Below are 20685 nucleotides of genomic sequence, written 5' to 3'. Positions count from 1 at the left end.
GTTTTATCCTGGTCAGGGTCATGTTGGCTTAAATGACATATTTGTTGAGATTTTGGGGAAGTTGAATAGAAAATATTGTATAATTAAAAATAACTGCTTGACAACAGGGAGTGGACCTTTTCCACTCTTCCATGTTTACGAATGCAGATGTGTATATAGTAGCGTTTTAGATCTTCCGGTGAGAACTAGCTAGCTAGTCAAGTTTGGAAAAATATAGATAGCCATTTACTGCTTACATTAATCCATAATCTATTGTTAATAGACGGTTCAGAGGTGCTGTTACTCATATATTTCAGAACCTAAACATTGTTGGCGTTCCAGGTGCCACTCTGAAACCCATTCATTACCGGATATGAAAACACAGTCGCTGTGAAAAGGTCCATTGGTCAGAATTCTTTCGTTGTGGGCGAGATTGGGAATGAAAATAAGACCCGTATGTACACTTTATGGCTAAGAGTATGTGGACCCCTGACTATCAGACCCATATGTGCTTTTTGAGCTTCCATTTCTAGATTTATTCCTCTCTTTGCTGTTATAATATCCTCCTCTCTTCTGCGAAGGCTTTCCACTAGATGTTGGAGCGTGGCTGTGGGGATTTGTGATCATTCAGCTACAAGAGCATTAGTGAGGTCAGGTGCTGATGTTGAGCGAGAAGGTCTGGGGTGCAGCTCTATATTTGTGAACTTTCAAAATCGTTTCAACAGTTTGGGGATGAACCACACATGGATTTGGTGGTCAGATGTCCACAAACTTTTGGTCATATAGTGACCTTGTACACTCTTTAAAGATAAGGAAGTTTGCTCACTCGTGGTCCACAGAAAGTTTCTTCAGAAAAAGTTTATATATGACCTTTATGTGCCAACTTATTCTTTAGTTTCAGCTTAATGTTTCCATTTGAAATTCTCTGTGAAATCTGACATTTATTTTAGTTTGCGATCTTTCAGGTATCCAGTATCCATTTTCCCTTATACAGTAGTTTTAGACATAAAGTCTCTAGATAGACAAATGCAGACAATACTCTCTTTCTCTTTTTCTCTCAGAAGTTTGGAAGATGGTACTGCCTGAGCTGGTGTTTTAGACTCAGCATGTTGTGACCAAGTATGAAAGTGCTGAATCCTGTTCGAATATTCAGCCACATAATGTTTGTTTTACGGGTTGTTGAGGGATTTGAGCAGCTTGTACTTGTCAGCTCTGATTTCAGCTCTCAGATGACTGTTTTCAAGATGGCAGACGGAGTTGATCGAAGAGTCAGCTCAAGCTGGGACAATTTAGTTCTGAGGTTATCAGAGTAAGATGGAGTGATGTATTTTTCTTTTAAATCCTGTTTCTGCAAAAAAAAAAAAAAAAAGTGCACATGATAAAATTGTATAAAATTATTACTAGAGCATATACAAATGCAGCAGTTTGAGGACTTTGATACCATAAATTTGCATAACTGGACATGAGCACCTTTTATTTTTCCTTTTCTGTCTCCACAAGCTACAAGATCTATAAGATACCTGGGCTTCATATTAGCCATTTCTACTGACAACAATAACAACAATAATCACCTAGTGGGTGTCATGATTAGTTTTTTAAGCTGTAGATTTACTGAAGATGAAGTTTCTGAAGATGAAGTCACCTATTCATTGTTTAACAAATGTGACATAACATTTTATTTTAATGTCTTTTGCATTACCGGAAAAGAGGAAAATTTACATCCAATAAATCCAATCATTTATTTTCCAAAGAATGATCCAGATCATTTTTTTTCTTTGCCTTTAAATAAATAAATTTCAGATAAGGCTGCACTGGGGGAAAAAAAGGGAATATGAGGTTGGTGATAACTGAGATGTATAGTTTACAGAAAAATATTAAATTTCTTATCAGAATGTGATTCAATTGCTTATAGTAAATTTAATTTAAGCAACTATCTAATCTACTTGTGTGAATTATGTAGAGTGGGTGTGATCAATTCACGTAGTATTCACAAAGCCTGGGCACTGGGTTTGATCCTGAGCTTGGGTGACTGTGCAGAGTTCAGTTTTATTCCAGGGCTTTGAAAATATGTGATCAAATCATTTTGGCTGTACAAAAATTGTACAAATTGTGCTAATGCTATTCACTCATTAATTCACATTGAGTTAAGTAAATTCAGTGAAAGTTTTTTTTTCCAGTGTAACTGATTAACTGCAGAAGCATGTGAGACAGTCAAAGTCTGAAGGAGAACGATCGCAGATTCTCCAAGATGTGTGGAACAGCATGATTTATTTTAAAAAAAATTATTTTTTTAATAGGATTTTTAAAAATATAATATGATATAAATATATAATATGAATTTAATTGTATAAATATGTGTATAGTGTATGTCTCGCAAAAAAAGTGCCTTAATGTGATTCTTTTATAAATGGGAGAACACACACACAGAGAGAGAGAGAGAGAGAGAGAGAGAGTACAGAACACAATTTGGCAAGTTTATTTTAAACTTTTTTGTGTTATAGCAGGCCTGTAATTGGTAATTCTTCCCTCTGGGTAACTGATACTGATACGGTCAGTGTGTGCTTAGTGGCCCATCAACACACATTGTAATAGAGCGGATCTGAAGAAAGCACTGACGTCGAATATTTTACTCCATGCACACAATTGCCTGATAGATGATAGTTCCTGATTTGACCTTTAGAAGCTACTGTAAAAAGTTTTCATGTCGAGGAGAGTAGGCCCTTTTGAGATTTGGTAGCAGATTCTTTTTTCCCGTACGGTGAACACTAAAAGAAAAGATGATATGAGCTAATGTTATCAGAGTTCAGCTATTGTATCAACTGTTTTCATTGTACCACTAAAATGGCCTGAAACTCTCTTTTCTGAAAGTGTTCACAAATACGAGTGTGACATTTTATTCTGTAGAATCACATATCGTGCATAACCTTTAGAGGCACACAAACAGGATCATTCCCTCTTCTGATTTGGGAATTTAATAAGCAAAGCTGATAATACATCATTTCTGAGCACCTTTTCTTTATTGCTCATGGCAATTCAAACCCCTGTATTTTGGTGCATTGTTAACTTTAATATTAACACTTTTAACATGTTAAAATTGACTTCTAATAATGCTAAAATTACCTAAGATTTGCAGTACCATTGTGAGTGGCTCATGAATGGGCATTGTAAGCGGCTTCATTTTAATTTAATAAGTGTTTAGTCAAAACAAGCCTTTAGCTTGTACTCCGTAACTGTAGGATATTCATAGGAACAAAACTGAAGAGACACTTGACTAAGTGCTGCTACACGTGAGCTCCTTTTGCTGAGCTGATAACAAACAGACAGCCTGTAATGACTGAATCATTACAAATGTTAAAATATTTACATGTAGGTGGCTGTATCATACTGCTTGTAAGAAGCTGGCGTATTTTTTCAAGCTAATGTTATACTCATGATGATTTCAGCATGGGGTTTATTTGAAAAAATGCATGATAGCAAGTTAGAAAACCTGATGCTCTTTGTGTTTCTGTGCAAGTCATGTTAGCTAGTAGGCTAAAATTCAGTAAGACTATTTTCTGGTTATTGAGCTAATAAGAATTGAATTATTGATTATGAAATGGATGGTTTTGGTTCTGAAATCTGATTGGGTGATTTTCAATTATTGCAGCACAGTAATTGAGTTCTGTCTTAATGTGCCAGGTTTTAAACCCATAAAACCATTTGTGGGATTTATTTTCTATTTTTCCATGAGTATTTACATTTACATTCACATTTATGGCATTTGGCAGACGCCCTTATCCAGAGCGATTTACAATAGTGCTTTGAAGTCTATCAAAAATACATTCTGATATTGGCTCGCTAGGTCACAAACTAGGAATACCATCAGTCCAAAACTCTGTTGGGGAGGGTTTTTTTTTTTTTTTTTTTTTTTTTTTTTGTGAAAGTGCTAATTTAAGTATTTTATGAAGAGGTAAGTCTTTAGCTGTCGTTTGAAGACTTCCAGTGATTCAGCTGTTCGGACATCTACGGGAAGTTCATTCCACCACCTTGGTGCCAGAACAGAGAAGAGTCTCGATGCATGCCTTCCTTGTACCCTGAGAGATGGTGGGACCAGTCGAGCAGTGCTAGAGGATCAGAGGGAGCGTGGTGGCGCTCGAGGTGTGATAAGTGCTTTGAGATAAGTGGGTGCTGGTCCGTTTTTGGCTTTGTAGGCGAGCATCAGTGTTTTAAATCTGATGCGGGCAGCTACAGGAAGCCAGTGGAGGGAGCGCAGCAATGGGGTGGTGTGGGAAAATTTAGGAAGGAGTATGTGATGAAAGATACATGATTTAGTCATTTAAGATCAATTCAGTGTAATTGTTCCTTACACGATGCATGCCTGTCTGTCCTTTGTTCACTCGTAATGTACACATATCTGTTTTTCTGGGTCACAATGTTTTTGTCCTTTATTATGTTTTTCTCTTATTAGCCTTGGTCATTTTCTTTATGGTCTAGAGTGTGTCCTTTGCATGTACATGTTAGTGTAAATGTCGACTGTGTCCAACTTATGTTTAGACTATAGAAAGCGTGCAATAAACCATCCCTTTTATTATACCCTGACCGAACATTACACGCAGACCATTGTTCTGTCCATAAAATATCCCAATCTTTGCCTGTTATGTTGCTTAGCAACCCAAACTTACTGTTAACAGACTATACATTGCATGGCTGAAGACTTGTTTATTATTAATAATGAATTAAATTATTTATTGAACACTGGATTTTATAATGTTTTTGTCTCCATTTTAGAAATTATTCTTATTGTTTTTAAATAATTAAATTATTTATTGAACACTGGATTTTATAATGTTTTTGTCTCCATTTTAGCAATTATTCTTATTGTTTTTTAGCTGTATGTTAACTGTTTTCCGTTGTGCCTAAGAACACTCTAGTGGCTAGCCTGCAGCCAGAGGATCTTACTGCAGTATGTTACCGCCTCAATACAATACTCTACGCACACAGATCCACACACACTGCTACACAAACGTAGATCCTGCGAATTACTCGTCTTAGCTCAATTTTTCTTAAAGGACTTAACCTGTTCATGGCTCAGCTGACCCCTAAACCTTTTAATATGACGTTTAATGTTTTGCCTGCACTTGTGTTGGCTTGGAGTCATTTTTCATTCACTTTTTATTTATTTATTTATTAATGTTTCTGCATTTATCTGGTTCTGTTTTGTGGGTTGTCTGTGTTTGTAATAAGCCTTAAGGCTAATTGTGACACAATCCTATTGGCTCCTGCACTAGCCCTCAGCCGATCACATCCCAGCACGATCTTTATTCCACCTCTGAGAGCTCTCTGTGGGTTCCACCATTATAAATCATGGATAGTGTATAAATATATTCCTACTTGTGGCTTTTACCTACTTTACTATCTGGGTTGGTGAGTCACCTCTGAGTGAAGATCCCAGGCTGCCTTCTTCTCCATAGTTGAGCCAGGAAAAAATAGGCTGAGACGGGCACGTTAGACCTGGGGCAACCACAGGACGATTCAAGTTAATATTTTATTTTCGTCTCAGCGTGACTCTGACATAGCGCAGCGCTAATGTGGCTAACGCAGCCTTGGGAAGGACTCTCCAGAGGGAGAAAGGAAGTCAAGCTACCTTAGCCGTGAAGTTAGCCAGATAAGATGGCTCATTTTTCTCGGTGATTTATGACTGTTATTGTTTCCTGGGAATGGAGTGATGAATTTGTTTTTCGCTGTTTTTAATGCTCAGGCTATGAGAGATAGGGAGAGGGAGAGAGAGAGAGAGTCTGTGTGTGTGAGAGAGAGAGAGAGTTTGTACTCTTATCTTGCCAGCTCTAACAGGTGAATGATCGCACACATGTTGCTTAGACGACACTTTTTTCACTGTGACTGACACGTATTCCCTTAGCAAGCATAAATTACACCAAAACTCATTAATATTTAATGCTCACTTGATTCAAATCTCCAGACTGCTATATTTCATTCCAGGGAAGGCCTTTGTGCATATTGCCATGTTTTGAAGGGCATTTTGCATGCTTTAACCTTGCAATGTCTTGCCGTTGTACAGGTTTAGAAAAATGATGGAGGGATTCTAGTTGTTGCACTCCCTCAACAATGTGAGTCTCTACCAAGGGTATGCCCTTCTGTCACTCCTTACTGTTGAAACATTCTGTAGAACTATACACATAGGTAAACATAGCAAGGTAGTCAAGCAACTGGGCCAGAGGGCTGTTAGGAAGAGAGGTAGAGAGTGTTATGAGAGAAAGTGTCTAGATAACAGACCAGAAGGGAGTTAGAAGTCTTGTGTTTTTTGCTTTAGTCGCTCGTCTCTTGTGTTACTCTGCAAACAGTTGCAAACTTGAAATCAACTCAGGCACAAGGGCTCATTATGTAGAATTTGTAGAGAATGATGAAAAACAGGGCTCCACCTTTTAATTTTTCCTTTTTGAAGTACGTTAATGGGGCAGTGTCAGAAGGTTTGTTCTGGGATCTCATTTATCAGCTATGAGTTTGCATAGTTTTGTGCATAAACTAAACATACCCACATTTTAGACCAGAATGTGATTAATAAATTTCAGCTTGTGTATGAGGATGTGCATATAACTTTAGGACTCCCTGACCACAGGTGATTGCTTTAAGACTACAATTTCATTAAAATATGGCAAAGAAATGTTTATCAAAGTGTCTATATTAATCATCAATCTTAGTGAAATTCAATATTTTACCAAACCAAATGTTTAAATATTCCACTGCAGTTTTCGTGATGTTTGTTCATGTAAAGCAAATTGTTTCCGGTGGACAGAGCAGCCTGCATGAAAATGCATGAGCGCTCAGACACTCAGAGAAGCCTGTGCATCTCTGGGTGTCTATGGGAGATTCAATGGGAAGAAAGATTAGTGGACTGAACAAACATGGTCATAAAATCATCCTTTTTAAAGGGATATTGGTTGCTATATACTGTTGGATCCATAAGCATTTGGACAGTGACACAGTTTTCAGAATTTAGCCTCTGTACTCCACCACAATGGATTTGAAATGAAGCTCTCAAGATGTGATTGAAGTGTAGACTTTCAGCTTTAATTCAAGGGGTTTAACAAAAATATTGCATTAACTGTTGAGGAATTATAGCCATTTTTTTTAATAGTCCCTCCATTTTCACAGACTCAAAAGTAATTGGTCCATGGACTGATAAGCAGTTTCATGGCCAGGTGCGGCCTGTTTTTTTCATTATTTCATGAAAAATTAAGGATGTAAAAGGTTTGGAGTTGATTCAAAAGTGCTGAATTTGAATTTGATAGTTGTTCATGGGAACTCTCTATATGCAGTCCAAAGAGGTGTCGATGCATGTGCCATCATTAGACTGAGGGAAAAAAACAAAAAAAAAAAACCAGATCTGTGAGAGAGATATCAGAAACTTTAGGAGTGGCTAAATCAACAATTTGGCACATTCTTAAACAGAAGGAATGCACTGGTGCGCTCAGCAACACCAAAACGCCTGGAAGACCATGGAAGACAACAAGTGCATGATAGCAGAATTATTTCCTTGGTGAAGAAAAACTCCTTCAGAACACTCTAGAGGAGGTAGAGTCTACAATCAATAGACGCCTTCATGAATGCAAGCCACAAGATGCAAACCACTGGTAACACTCAGTAACAGAAATGCCAGATTAGACTTAAAAAATGAGACTTTTTAGAAAACATCTAAAAAAAAAAAAAAAAAAAAAAAGCCTGCTCAGGTCTGGAACAAGAGAGATGAAACCAAGATTAACTTGTACCAGAATGATGGGAAGAGAAGAATAGGGAGAAGGAAAGGAAGGGCTCATGATCCAAAGCATACCACATCATCTGTCATGGTGGAGGCAGTGTTATGGCATGGGTATGTATTGATGCCAATGGACCTGGGTCACTGGTGATTATTGATGACATGACTGCTGATAGAAATAGCAGGATGATTTCTGAAGTGTATAGAGCTATACTGTCTGCTCAGATACAGTCAGATGCTGCAAAACTGATAGCACAGCGCTTCATAGTACAGATGAATAATGACCCAAACCTACAGCGAAAGCAACCCAAGAGCTTCTTAAGGCAATGAAATGGAATGTTCGTAAACGGCTGAGTCAGTCACCTGACCTCAACCCAATAGAGCATGCTTTTCACTTACTGAAGACAAAACTGAAGGCAGAAAGTCCCACAAACAAGCAGCAACTGAAGGCTGCTGCAGTAAAAGGCCTGGCAAAGCATCTCAAGGGAGGAAACTCAGCATTTGGTTCTCAATACTCTTCTCTTCCCATCATTCTGTTACAAGTTAATCTTGGTTTAATCTCTCCAAAGAATTTCATTGAATCTTGAATGTGAGTTGTGTAGATCCTGATTTTAAATAAAGTTAACAGCATATATGATGTGGGAGTTAGTGATTTTAATACTTTTACTGAGTTTACACTTTACCTTCACTCGCAAATGAAAAAGAAACGTAAAAAGGCAGGACCGTAGAGTGGGTTGCTTTTTAAAGGCTTGAATCGTGCACCTCATGGGGCTTGCATACATTGAAAAACAATGCAAAACATTACTCTTATCTGAGGTTAGCTGTATGAGGGCGATATTATCCTGATGATACCAAACATTAATTAATGAGTTTAATTGTGAGACACTTGCACTGGTGCTCCTTAATCATTTTTTTTTTTTTTTTTTTTTTACATTCACACACGTGAAAAGACGCAGAGACTTCAGGAAGTGGAACATGTCACTGCTTACTTCTAAAAGGTTACACATCTCCCTTTAATAATGTTGGAAGAATTTGTTGTTATGAAACATTCTGTGGCCCAGCCTCAGCTGTGTATAAGCAAAAGTGTTAAATGAACAAAAAAAAAAAAAAAAACAAGAGCAACATAAATGATTCATTCATCAGAGAGAGCCTCAAATACGAAATCCACAGAGGGGTGTGTATGAAGACTAAACCATCTCTGTGCTTGTTTTTAACATGTTTTCCCCCTCCGGAACCAAAGTAGCACTTAACGTGATTATGATCGGTGGGACACAACACTCGATGTAGCCTCTCTTGATTGGCGCCTCCCATGGTGAAGTGCGCTGCCTTTTGTTTAAGGCTCCAGCTCTGCCGCCACTTGAGGCAATGATAGATATTGTTATTCCAATGCGTGGGTCTATCTCCAGATGTTCCCTTTTTGTAATCGAGCGCTCCTCTGTGGGAGAGAGAGAGAAATTGAGAGAAAAAAAGAGGAGGTAGATGCTGTTTAATATCAGCCCTACTGATGCACAAAAGGCCTGTTGCTGATTGCTTTACATGGGCTGATCAACCCAGCTGCATCCACTCCCATGGAAGAAAAGAAAGAAAGATGAGAAGTTGGTTGTGTTCTGAACATTGCAGCTAATTTCCTCTCTCTGTGTCTCACAGATGAGCGGTTGACAAGTTCACAAGTCAGCTGTATTTTGGTTGAAAGCGTTTGCTTGATTTGCTGTATGCTAGTGCGCACGTGTTTTTCCCCGATCTGTCGCACAGTGTTCACAAGAATTGGCACTCTGTCTGTGCTCCCATTGGTTTTTCTCCGGCATAATCCCCACCATGCATCAACTGATTATTTTCCCCTCCTGCACTCTGCTTCACCTGCTGATGATGGGGAAATATGGCTGCTCGCTCATGAGCTATGCATTTCAATGAAGCGCTTGTCAGGAGCCGAGGCCCTGCCCACTCAATATCGCTCACCGCCTCGGCCCCATCCTTCCAGGGAGCAGGGCACTAAATTGAATTTTCTCTCCAACTCACGAGCTTCATTCCTCAGCCGTCAGCAGATGGGTGACACCCCCAGTCGGTGTCAGGGACTCTCATTACTGACCCCCTTCACACCCGGTGCTATTGAAGAAAAATCATGTGGAAAATCCGGAATATCAGTATATATGAAACTAGAGCTGGCTAAAACTGTTATCACAATAAATTTGATCAACCTTGATATTTATCATGGTATTGAATTTTGAGTTTGAGTTAAGACTGACTAAACCAAATCTTCATATTACTGTTAAAAATTCATTATCCTGATAACCTGTTTATTATACTATTTAAAAAAATTTAGAAACCTAATTGAATTGTAACTGGTGTAATAATCCATTGTGGTTTGATTGTTAAGTGCATTATAACACACAGAGAGAACCAAATAAGTACAGGAATTCGCAGAAAGAAAACAATTTAATCCTTGTACTCTTCTAAATAGGTATTTTAATGCAGCATGACAAAAGTCAGAATGTCGTCAGGTGACTGTTCGGCTTTTGCATTGCACATACAGCTTATTATTATTATTATTATTGTTGTTATTATTATTGTTATTATTATTATTATTATTATTATTATTATTGTAGTCCAGAGTTTGATGGGTACTATCCACCTCGAATTGGCCAAAAGAAATTGGCTTGGGGAAAAAAACCCCAAAACATTTTGCAGAAATTGTAACAGTAAGAAGCTGATTATGAAAATAAGTTGAGAGTGCTTTAACCTCTAGTTTATACCAAAGCCATGTTGTATATTTTCAGGTTAAATATTGAATATATTTTTTAAACCATGTGCCAGGTCATACTGTGCGCGATTCATTGGTCATTTAATAATACAACATTTTTTTTACTTTTGCCTCCAAATGTCTTCTGATTTTTGACTAAACACACACACACACAAAAACAACAACAACAATAAATAAGGGTTAAAGACTTCAGGATGTACTGATATAGGAAAATAATCAGCCATGGGATGGGGTGATGCCGTTACCATACCAAAGTTGATTATGTTTCTATACCTGAAGTCCTGAAGTGTTTTATTTCTCTTATACCACAGCAGTTTTTCAGTGATTAGGAAAAAGAATGACATGTTATACTTTCTGACACATTTTACACATTGTAATTCAATATAAATAGTTGTTCAGTCATTTGTACCTCTCTTTTTTTTTTCCTCCCTCTGCCTTGATTTGACATGCAGCTTGTCACATAACTGTCATAAAACCCCAAAGTGCAAAGAAAGTCATCAGCCATGAATTGAAAAACGAGCAGCAAAGGAGCAGCTTTACCTCATAGCACTAAAGTGGAGTCTCCTTTCATAAATGTTAAATCAGTGTCTCCTCACAGAACGTTTCACCATGGCAACAGCCATGTTATGGTCTGTTAAAGAACAACACTTCATCATCATTATTATTGTTATTATTATTATTATTATTATTATTACTATTTTATTAGACTTGAAGTACGCACATCCCTGTGAATGAGTTGTTTCTATAGAAACACTAACATAGTTAAATAAGTGCATTAATATAAAGCTTTGGCTTGCAGCTACACTACTGTCAGAGTCATGCTGTAACAGAAAATTAATCAACACCTTCGGTTCAAGCAGAATAGAGAATTTGACATCATTGTGGTATAAACACTGTATCATGCAGTATTTCACCTCCTCATCTATCATTGTTCCTCTTGGAAATATTTCCAGTTATGGGGGAAAAGGGGGCATTTTTTTTTCATTTCACAGTCTTTAAACGTTCATCTGCATTATACTGATAAACATTGTCCACCTCAAAAGTGCTGAAACAGTGCTTGAACTTCACTTGTTCACTGTATGAACCCTAGATGTTCACCCAAGGTCTTGGGATAACTCTTGTGTCCAACTGCAGAAGGTCTTACTGGTTCGCAGGTTTCTTGCATTAGTTTAGTTCCCAGGTGACGTTAAACATTCCTCTTTCAATTTTCTGTGATCATCTACTGTAAATGAATTCGGCTTCAGTAGTTCTCCTAATTCGCTGTGTGACCCGCCTGGAGGATTACTTTCATCTCGGCAGTTTTACATCACAGTAGGTTTGGCGTCATTTTTTTTAATCTTTGGTTTTTATGCTCAACTTTGAGCCTGAATGCGTCCTCTCCATATCTCTGCTTTCGAACCCCTCTCAGTGTATATTGATCCTGTTAGCATTTCATTACACATCACCATTCCCTCATTCCTGTGAACGTGTCTGATTATTCTGCTTCGCTGGAAATAAAGAAATAAACTGAAAGGAATTAAATGAATTTGGCGTGAATGATATGCAGGATATCAAACTTGTGCTTTCCTCATGCTCTAATGTTGTTTTTAATTTAACTTTGATTGGAATGGCCACGCCATACCATCCTATTCCACTAAATTACCAGTTCATTTCATCATTATTATTTCAGTAGCAGAATGTGCTGGAATCCTATCAGCTATTGAATTCTGTTGATGAACTTATGACTTCACTCCCCTCGTCTCTACTTTGACAAATTCTAGTCAGGTTAAGACCTCCTATTGCTTTACCTTGAGGAGTCACCAAGACATACATGCTAGAATTTGATTAGTAGATGCTGGGAGGCATGTAGCTTGTTGATTAGAACTGTACGAGGACTGCATGATGATGGCATTGGACGGCTCACTGCCTACCGACCCCTCCCCTTCTCTCTTTCTCCCTCTCTCTCTCTCTCTGTCTCTCTCTCTCTCTCTCTCGCTCGCTCTGTCTCTCTCTCTGACTCTCTCTCTGTCTTTTTGTTTCTTTCTTACTTTCCTTCTATCTTTTTCATCACACTTCTCTCTTAAGTCTTTGTCGTCTCACTCTTTTCCTCTCTCGTGATGGACTTGTGCTACTCACCTTCTTTCCGCATTTACACGAGTTAAGATCAGTGGAGGAGTAGAGGTGAGAGAAATGAATGACTTTAACTGCAATGGGTGCACATTGTTTTTAATGTGTATGGTTGTTTGCTCTGTTGCTTTCACACATTTCCCTCAGTAGTGAGGTGTGATTAAGCAGCATAGAGGGACCTATGGCCACCGCTAGCACTGCAATCAGCAGGAACACCTTAATTCATCTCTGCCGAGCATCAAACAGTGACCTTGTGAAATGGGCTCATAGAGCTCCGTTCTGTTCGGACTCAGATGAGAGTATACACTTAGTAGAACCCAGTATGGCTTTAGAGATGAAAAGAGGACAGGGAAATAAATGTCAGATGTGTTGGTCCATGAGGGTTCTGTCTAGTTTGTCCTTTTTTCCAGACACTGCTATCAATGCCTAGTGTATGTTCCCACAAAAAGGAAGACACAGAATGTGCTTTGTGAAAGTATCAAGGGCGACTACTGCAGCGTCTTCCTACAATACAATTAACCTGTTAAAACATCTTGATGGCAGTTAAATAGTATCTTTATAGAGTTTGCAAGGCCGGCTGACCTGACTGTGCAGAGTAGTATAAGCAACAAGGTCATTAAAAATGCTGTGAGTTGTGCACATGCAGAGAAACTGTCACGTGAGAGCACTTCACTTCTGCGAGCACTGAGACACGTGCTTCCTTTTTCCAGGGTCTTGTGGTCTTGTCTTTAAGGACCACACTCGCCGATGCTGCTCTCTGCGCTCAGGTCAGCCGGCTCATGTCACAGTATCACTCTGTTAAAGATACTGTTTGAAAGCCATGACATCTTAAACATAAAACCCAGCACGAGGAGTTCACTGCTAACAGCACACTGCAGCAACCAACGTTAATAGAGCTAAATACAATGTTCCAGGATGCCACTAATCTACTAACATTAATACTTAGAAAGTGTTTAAACTGCATTAAAAACACATTAAAAATTAAAACAAAGAAAGGAAATATTCAATATCTTAAATATACTGTATTCAAGATTCAGCGCTATAGAGTGCCGCAGGGATGACGTATTTTTGCCAACCTGGAAGTTAGCATCACTCTGGTTCCCTCAACAAAAAGCCAAGAGGATTTTTCCATTGGCTTTTGGATTATTGCAGAAAATAAGCTCAGTGACCAGCAAAAGTTTATGATTCTTATACATTTGTTCATCAAGATAATCTTCACAAATGAACACGACTTTTATGAATTTTGAAGCCTAAATACAATCGCCAGTAGTAAAAAGTCAAAGTTGGGCTATAAACGAACTACACCACGGTCGTATGACTTCAACGTCACCAGCATTAAGCTTCTGACAACTCTTTCAATCTTTATTTAAAAACATGTTCCCTGATAAGGATCCACTGTGCTCTTTTTGTGGATGAATCTGCCCTCCACCTATTTCGAGAATGTGTCCATGCTGCATTATTTTGGAGAAAATTAAGTTTGATTGTACGTGTAGTAGATGTATTCCTGTTCGGCCTGATGACGTTTAATGTCCCCATCATCCTCTGTAGTCCCATTTAGCCACTTGTTAGCAAACACATTTTTCAATACATGTAAAACCTTAAAAAAAAAAATCACAAGTGAGCTATTACTGATGTATTTTTGTAGTAGAATAAAACATGAAAATATCTTGAGCTTGTGTTAATCACGTACCTTATTTCAGGCATTTAACCAAAAACCCACTCAAAAAACCCATTGATTTCGGGACGATGGAACCGGAAGTGCAAAAATGTCAACTCATTTCCGGATTTTAGGACTCATTCCTGAAGAACTCTACTTTTCGGTCACTAAATGAAATTAATTTGTGATCTTGTACATGTAGTCATTACAGCAAAAGGGAGACATGGCAAATACTGCGATATTCTGAAAGTCATTTAAATATTTCTGAGATTTTGCATCTCACTCAAACTGTTGCTGATGTAATGTGTGCTGACAAAAAATTCACTAGTGCCCTCATTCCCCACTCTTATATGGTTTGTATTATTTGAGAGAACTATATGATGGACAGTGGAGTCTTTTTTCAGACTAGCAGTAACTTGTAAACCCTGTAAGAGAGAAGTGAAAAGGAACTTGACACACTGGATTTTTATAAAGGTATCACATTTCTACTTTGTGCATGAAGCAGAGAGACGGGGCCATAAAATGGACAGTATAACATTCTCACCTCTGCAATGTGAAGAAAACAAGTTCAGCGTCAGGGTTATTGCTCTGTGCACCATCACTCTTCTGCACTGGCAGCATGAGTCAGTCATTCTGAGAGTGTGTCTGGAAAAGTCTAGAAACATCAATCCTGCTTCTCCTCAATTCTGCCAGGCCTGCCTTTCAGTGATGCACAGTCTCAGAGGATTAACCCACTCGCTCTTTCTGTTTTCATCTAAATGGTGTTATCCTGTTATTCCTCTCTCTCTCTCTCTCACACTGTCTCTCTCTCTCTCCTCCACCTCCTCCTCCTGCTCCATCCCACAGTTTAGTTTTCAGTCTCCGTCTTGTGGTCAATTTCAGCTGTAATTTAGCCTCTGAAGTGCACCCACGCCTCTTGACACTGGCTTTTGGAAAATTGGCTATTGATGCTTGCAGCACTTCTTCACTTGTGCTGAGGCAATTTTGCACGGCTGTGTGGATCGCCGTTTTCCCCGATGCGCCATGAGTGACATGATGAACAGTCCAGGGCCCTGAAGCTTTTGGCAATTCGCAAAAAGGTCGCAGATGATCGCAGTGAGGAGCCAGAAATGGGTTCTTTCTCTTACTGGATTCTCTGTGACGGCGACAGATAAAGCAGCCCCGCTGTTTTAGTGCACTTGGCTGTGGTTACGTATAACGATACATGTCAGTGGGAGACGGCACATAACATATTTGTTTACCTGCCTGTCTGATCGTAGGAATTCACCAAATGGTTCTTTATACCCTGCATCTATTTGGCTTTTATGCAAAGATTGTCTTATTTCCTTCTAATGCTTTCTAGCTTCTCGGTCTGCATATCTAAACAGTTTACCAAAGCTTTTGCTACTCAGTGCTTGCAAGTCTGCTACAGTGAGCAAGATCTAAACATGCTGAATGTGCAAACTAGGGTTAATCTGTATGCGCATGATTAATTAATATGTAACCCAACACATTTCTCCGCTCGTTCCATTTGAATTATGGGGTTTCCCAAAAGACAACAGAGGCCAAATCATGAGATGTAGAGTGAGCGATTCTGCTTGAATGGCAGTAAAATAAACATATTAGAACCATTAGCAATGCATTTCACTCATTGCTCACAGGACAGGGCTTAATATATTGGAGAAGGAGAAATCCATTGACTTGAATAAAGTCAAACAAACACTACTCTCAAAAAGGCTTGTTGAAGTTCATCTGTTTTTGTCTTTTGCCTGCGGGAGTATGAGCTAGCTAATGAGAAATTAGCACTCAAGTAAAGTAATAGGGAGTAGGCTTACAGGGCCAAACATGATCTCTATCGAGAATACACTTCTGGAGATGCCAGTGAAAAGTGGAAAATTCTTAAATTTTCTTAAGGGTGGGTGAGTGGAAACACACATATGGTCAAAAGTTTGTGGGAACCTGACCATTAGACCCATATGTGCCTTTTGAACATCCCATCCCAGATTTAGTCTCCTTTTACTGTTATAATAAGCTCCACTCTACTGGGAAGGCTTTCCACTAGATGTTGGAGCGTGGCTGTGGGGATTTGTGTTCATTCAGCCTCAAGAGCATTAGTGAGGTCAGGCGCTGATGTTGGGATGTCGAGGAGGTCTGGGGTTCAGTCGGTGTTCCAGTTCATCCCAAAGGTGTTCAGTGGGGTTGAGGTCAGGGCTCTGTGCAGGACACTCGAGTTCTTCCACTCCAACCTTCACACACCATGTCTTCATGGAGCTCGCTTTGTGCACAGGGGCATCGTCATGCTGGAACAGGTTTCAGCCTCTTAGTTCCAGTGAAGGGAAATTGTAATGCTACAAGATATAAATACATTTTATACAATTGTGTGCTTTCAACTTTGTAGCAACAGTTTGGGATGTGATGGTTAGGTGTCCACAAACTTTTGGTCATGCAGTGTAATTGTGAATGAACTGGTTTTTCATTTCTGAGCCAATCCAACATCTTGTTAAAGTAGGGCCAGTGATTGCAAAAAGTGTGCTTGTCAACATTGTCAGACTAACAACATGCATGCAGTGGGTTTTAGAGGGAAAGCCTGGGGGTTTAGCTTTGTTTGCACAGTTTTCACTGCAATTAAGTACCAAGTTTTTGAAAAAACAATCTCCAGGCTTTTGTTCTCGTTAGGGATCACGTGTGGTCTGGGGAAACTAGTGAAGGGAAGCAAGAGGAAATAAATGCAACACAAAGATGCATAGTTAGTGTAATGAGGCATTAAACATGTTGTTTTCCTAGACATTATAGATATATCTTATATATATTTTAATAATGTCTTATTTTTTTGTCATTATGGTAGTATATTATTATATAGTATCCATGCTTCTTTGTTTCTTGTTATCAGAGTTGATCATATTTTTGTATGTTGTGTGTTGACAGCTGGGTGCAGAGTTTTGGTCATGAAGGCCTCGGACTCCTGCTGGACATACTGGAGAGGCTGCTGCGCAAGAAACAGTAAGAAACTCTTTTTCTCCCATTCTTTGTATTATTTAATAGTCGTTAGCAGGAATGGTTTAAAGAGGTTTAGTTCTTAAACAGGGGTCTGTGAAGCATAGCAGAGGGGCTGTGATTGTATTTTTTATTTTTTGTTTTTTGTGTTGTAAATAGCCAGCCATCATCAAAAGTATTGCATTTATTCTTGAGTTCCTATACTTATTGGATTGGTCACTTGAATTGAATGGGTTTAATCCAGGCCTCAAAAGCAAGTAGGCCTGTGAATAATGTAAACGTGAACCTAATGTAATTTGTTCGTGGAAAGTTAAGGAATAAAAAGTTCTATGGCTCTAACAAATAGCCAAATTTTAATTGTGCTCAATTATCTGAGGAGTCTAATATAAGAATTATTGGATGTTAATGCACATTTAGTGTAGCTCTCTAATTCTCACATCTGTACATTTTTGTACTTTTTCTTTACCTACTGATCATACCTCTTTTTCTAATTTCCAGCCAAGAGAAGGTTGATAAGAAGAGTCAGCACAAAGTCATCCAGTGCCTAAAGGCTTTCATGAACAACAAGGTAATACCGTGAGTGAGTCTAGGACAATTTAGCCAACACCTATTGGTCAGACTGGTTTTAAAGTCATCTGAAGTGGTTTAAATTCATTTAGGCACATTTTCTCAGTCTGAAAAGGATGTCTAGTGCACCTTTCATTTAATACACAGCCACAGTGCTAAACTAAAATAATCAGCATAGCAAAGTATTGGATTATTTACTTCTCAGCTAACTTAGTCTAGATTGATTAAGAGGAAAAAAAAAAGATTACGCTCTTTAGTAATTAAAGAGCTGAAATGTTGCCCTTTAGTTTTGGGTGACGCTGCTCTACATGATGTTTAGTGTAACACTGACAAACACACTGCCCTCGTCCTGTTTCGTATAGCAGACTTCTGCAAAAGATTTTCACATCCAGTCTGCACTCATTCGTCATTCATCTTCAGTAACCATTTTTTCCTGGTCAGGGTTGAGGGGGATTCTGGGAACTCTGGGCGTGAGGCGGGAATACACCCCTGATGCCGGTCTATCGCAGGGCACCGTGTGCACACAGACTGCACCACACACTGATTTTGTCAGTAATTAACACAGCTTACTCATGACTGATCATGTAATAAGTTTAAGAAAATTTGAATACATTCCTGATTGTGTGTGTTGATTCTTGATTCTGAAAATATCATCCATATCACCCATGCAAGCTAATTAATTGACCTAGTTTAAAAAAATAATAATTAAAAAAAAAAAATAAAAAAAAAAACAACAAAAATGTTTACTGACAGCCAGATTACATGTGGGTTGATATTTGTGGTACATCAGACACTGGGATTTGGAATGAGTAATGTGCGCTGTGCTTACTGCATTAAGGTGAGTCCCAACACAATAAAGTGCATTAAACATAAAAAACCTCTGTTTACTGGATGAGAGAGAGAGAGAGAGAGAGAGACAGGGAGAGAGCGAAACGCTGGTGATTGCTACAGCATGTCCGAATAGAGTGCATCTCATAGCCTGTACAGATAATCTGCTTGTCTTGGGTGCCCGGACTAGTCATTTGTCCACCCTTGTGCCTCATCAGCGCTGGATTAGTGTGCTTTTGAATCAGAAGGCACAGCAATCTCTGCTGTTTTCATATGGACAGAGCTGATAAGAGCCGAGCTCTAGAGGAACGGGGCATCTCCTGTCCACTTCTCTGAACTCGGGAGGGGGTTCCTGGGCACGGCTGTTAGACAGGTCTAGAGGGGTGTTTAATGATTTGGCCACCTCTGTTAGAGAAGCCTGATAGAAGTAGGTCTCCAGTGGGTCTTCTGATGTGCTGCAGTTTGAAGAGTCTGCATCTCTCTCCCCCTCTTTCTCTCTCTCTCTATCGCTTTTTTCTTTCTACCCCAAACTGATTCTCTCAGCCACACAGCAGAGACAGACACGACCAGCTGTTTGGCATGTACTTGTATGGCCAAAACACGTGAATGGGATTGATTGGGTGGAAATCAATGACAGTAAACATGTTTCTTATTGTGTTGAGTTGGAGGCCTGGGCAGGCAGAAACGTGCTGAGATTAGCTCATATACCACAAATTGCTTCTGGATATTTTCTGTATTTATTCTTTGTGGCTAGTCTGCCACACTGGCATGGTTTTTTTTTTTTCGTGTTTTTTAATTCGATTAGACCTTGTGCCTTCGGATTTATTAATGTCTCATTTAAGCTAATTGATATATCCATCAGTGTCTCACAGAGAATACCTGCCATTTGATTACATCAGTATGCACCATTGAATTATGCAGAACCAAACCTTAAAAAGATGGACAAATTAAATTAAAACACTGAACATCATGTCTGTTTACTTTCTATTATGACTCTAAGTCTTTTTCTTAAAAAATTGCATTTGAATTGTATTTTATTTTTCATGATTTAGTATTAATACATTTTTAATTTAATACCACAGACAGAGCGAACATTAGCAGAACATTACCAATACTCTACTTCTGTATCAGCTAAACCACATAAGGAGAAATTTGTGTCTCTTAAACACTTCATCAAGGATTATTATCTTATTATAAGGAGGACAATTCATAATTTTATCATAAACTGGTTATTATATAGTTGTCACATCGCATTTAAACCATTTTGTTACAACTTTGGAGGTCTGCTTAGGATCATTGTCCTGTTGGAAGACCCGATTTTGTGACTGAGCTTAACATTCTGACTAATGCCATGAGCTGTTGCTTCAGTATTTATGGATAATCCTCCTTTTTCATGATGCCATCTATTTTCTAAAGTGCACCACAGCATGCTGCGACCCCCATGCTTCACAGTTGGGATGGCGTTCTTACGAGTAGAAGCCTCACCATTTTTCCCTCCATACATGGTGCTGATCATTATGAACAAACAGTTCAATATTTATATTTCAATATTAAAAAAAAAAAGGCTGGGGGCCACCTGCAAACTTCAGTCTGGCTTTTTTTTTTGTGCAGGTTTTTGAGTAAGAGCTTCTTCCTTGTGTGACAGCCTTTCAGGCCATGGTGATGTAGGACCCTTTCAATGGTGGATGTATGTGCTTTACTACCTGATGCCTACAACTCCTTCACCAGTTTCTTTGTTGTTGTCTTGGGCGTTCAGTTGAACCTTTCGGACCAAAGTTTGTTCATCCCTGGGATTAAAATTAATTTGTGCCCCCTTTCTGAATGCTGCATTGTCTGTGTGGTCCCAAGATTTTTATATTTGCATACCTTTGCCTACATCAAATGACACAAAGTTGAAAACATTTAGGAAGTTTTTTTGATAAACTTGTGTTAGATGTCAAAAAGTACTACATGGGTTTTTAAGCCCTCTCCCTACCCTACCCTCTTTCTCACACACTCACTCTGTCAGCCTTCAGCATCCTGTGAAATCAGGTAGGGAGAGTGTTATTTACCCACAGGCTCGTTGCC

General features: G+C 38.8%; 1 protein-coding gene across 3 annotated transcripts in view; it reads left to right on the top strand.

The window, feature by feature from the left end:
* Positions 1 to 20685, top strand: part of diaph3 (diaphanous-related formin 3) — a 324811-nt gene that overhangs the window by 89460 nt on the left and 214666 nt on the right. For all 3 annotated transcript variants that reach the window (XM_053238349.1, XM_053238350.1, XM_053238348.1), the window contains 2 exons: positions 17155 to 17229; positions 17722 to 17791. In XM_053238349.1, coding sequence (XP_053094324.1) covers positions 17155 to 17229; positions 17722 to 17791 — 145 coding nt within the window. The remainder of the gene's footprint in view (positions 1 to 17154; positions 17230 to 17721; positions 17792 to 20685) is intronic.

This window comes from Pangasianodon hypophthalmus, chromosome 11 (genome assembly GCF_027358585.1).
Source record: "Pangasianodon hypophthalmus isolate fPanHyp1 chromosome 11, fPanHyp1.pri, whole genome shotgun sequence".
NCBI lineage: Eukaryota > Metazoa > Chordata > Actinopteri > Siluriformes > Pangasiidae > Pangasianodon > Pangasianodon hypophthalmus.
This window is presented reverse-complemented; position numbering and strand designations above follow the sequence as displayed.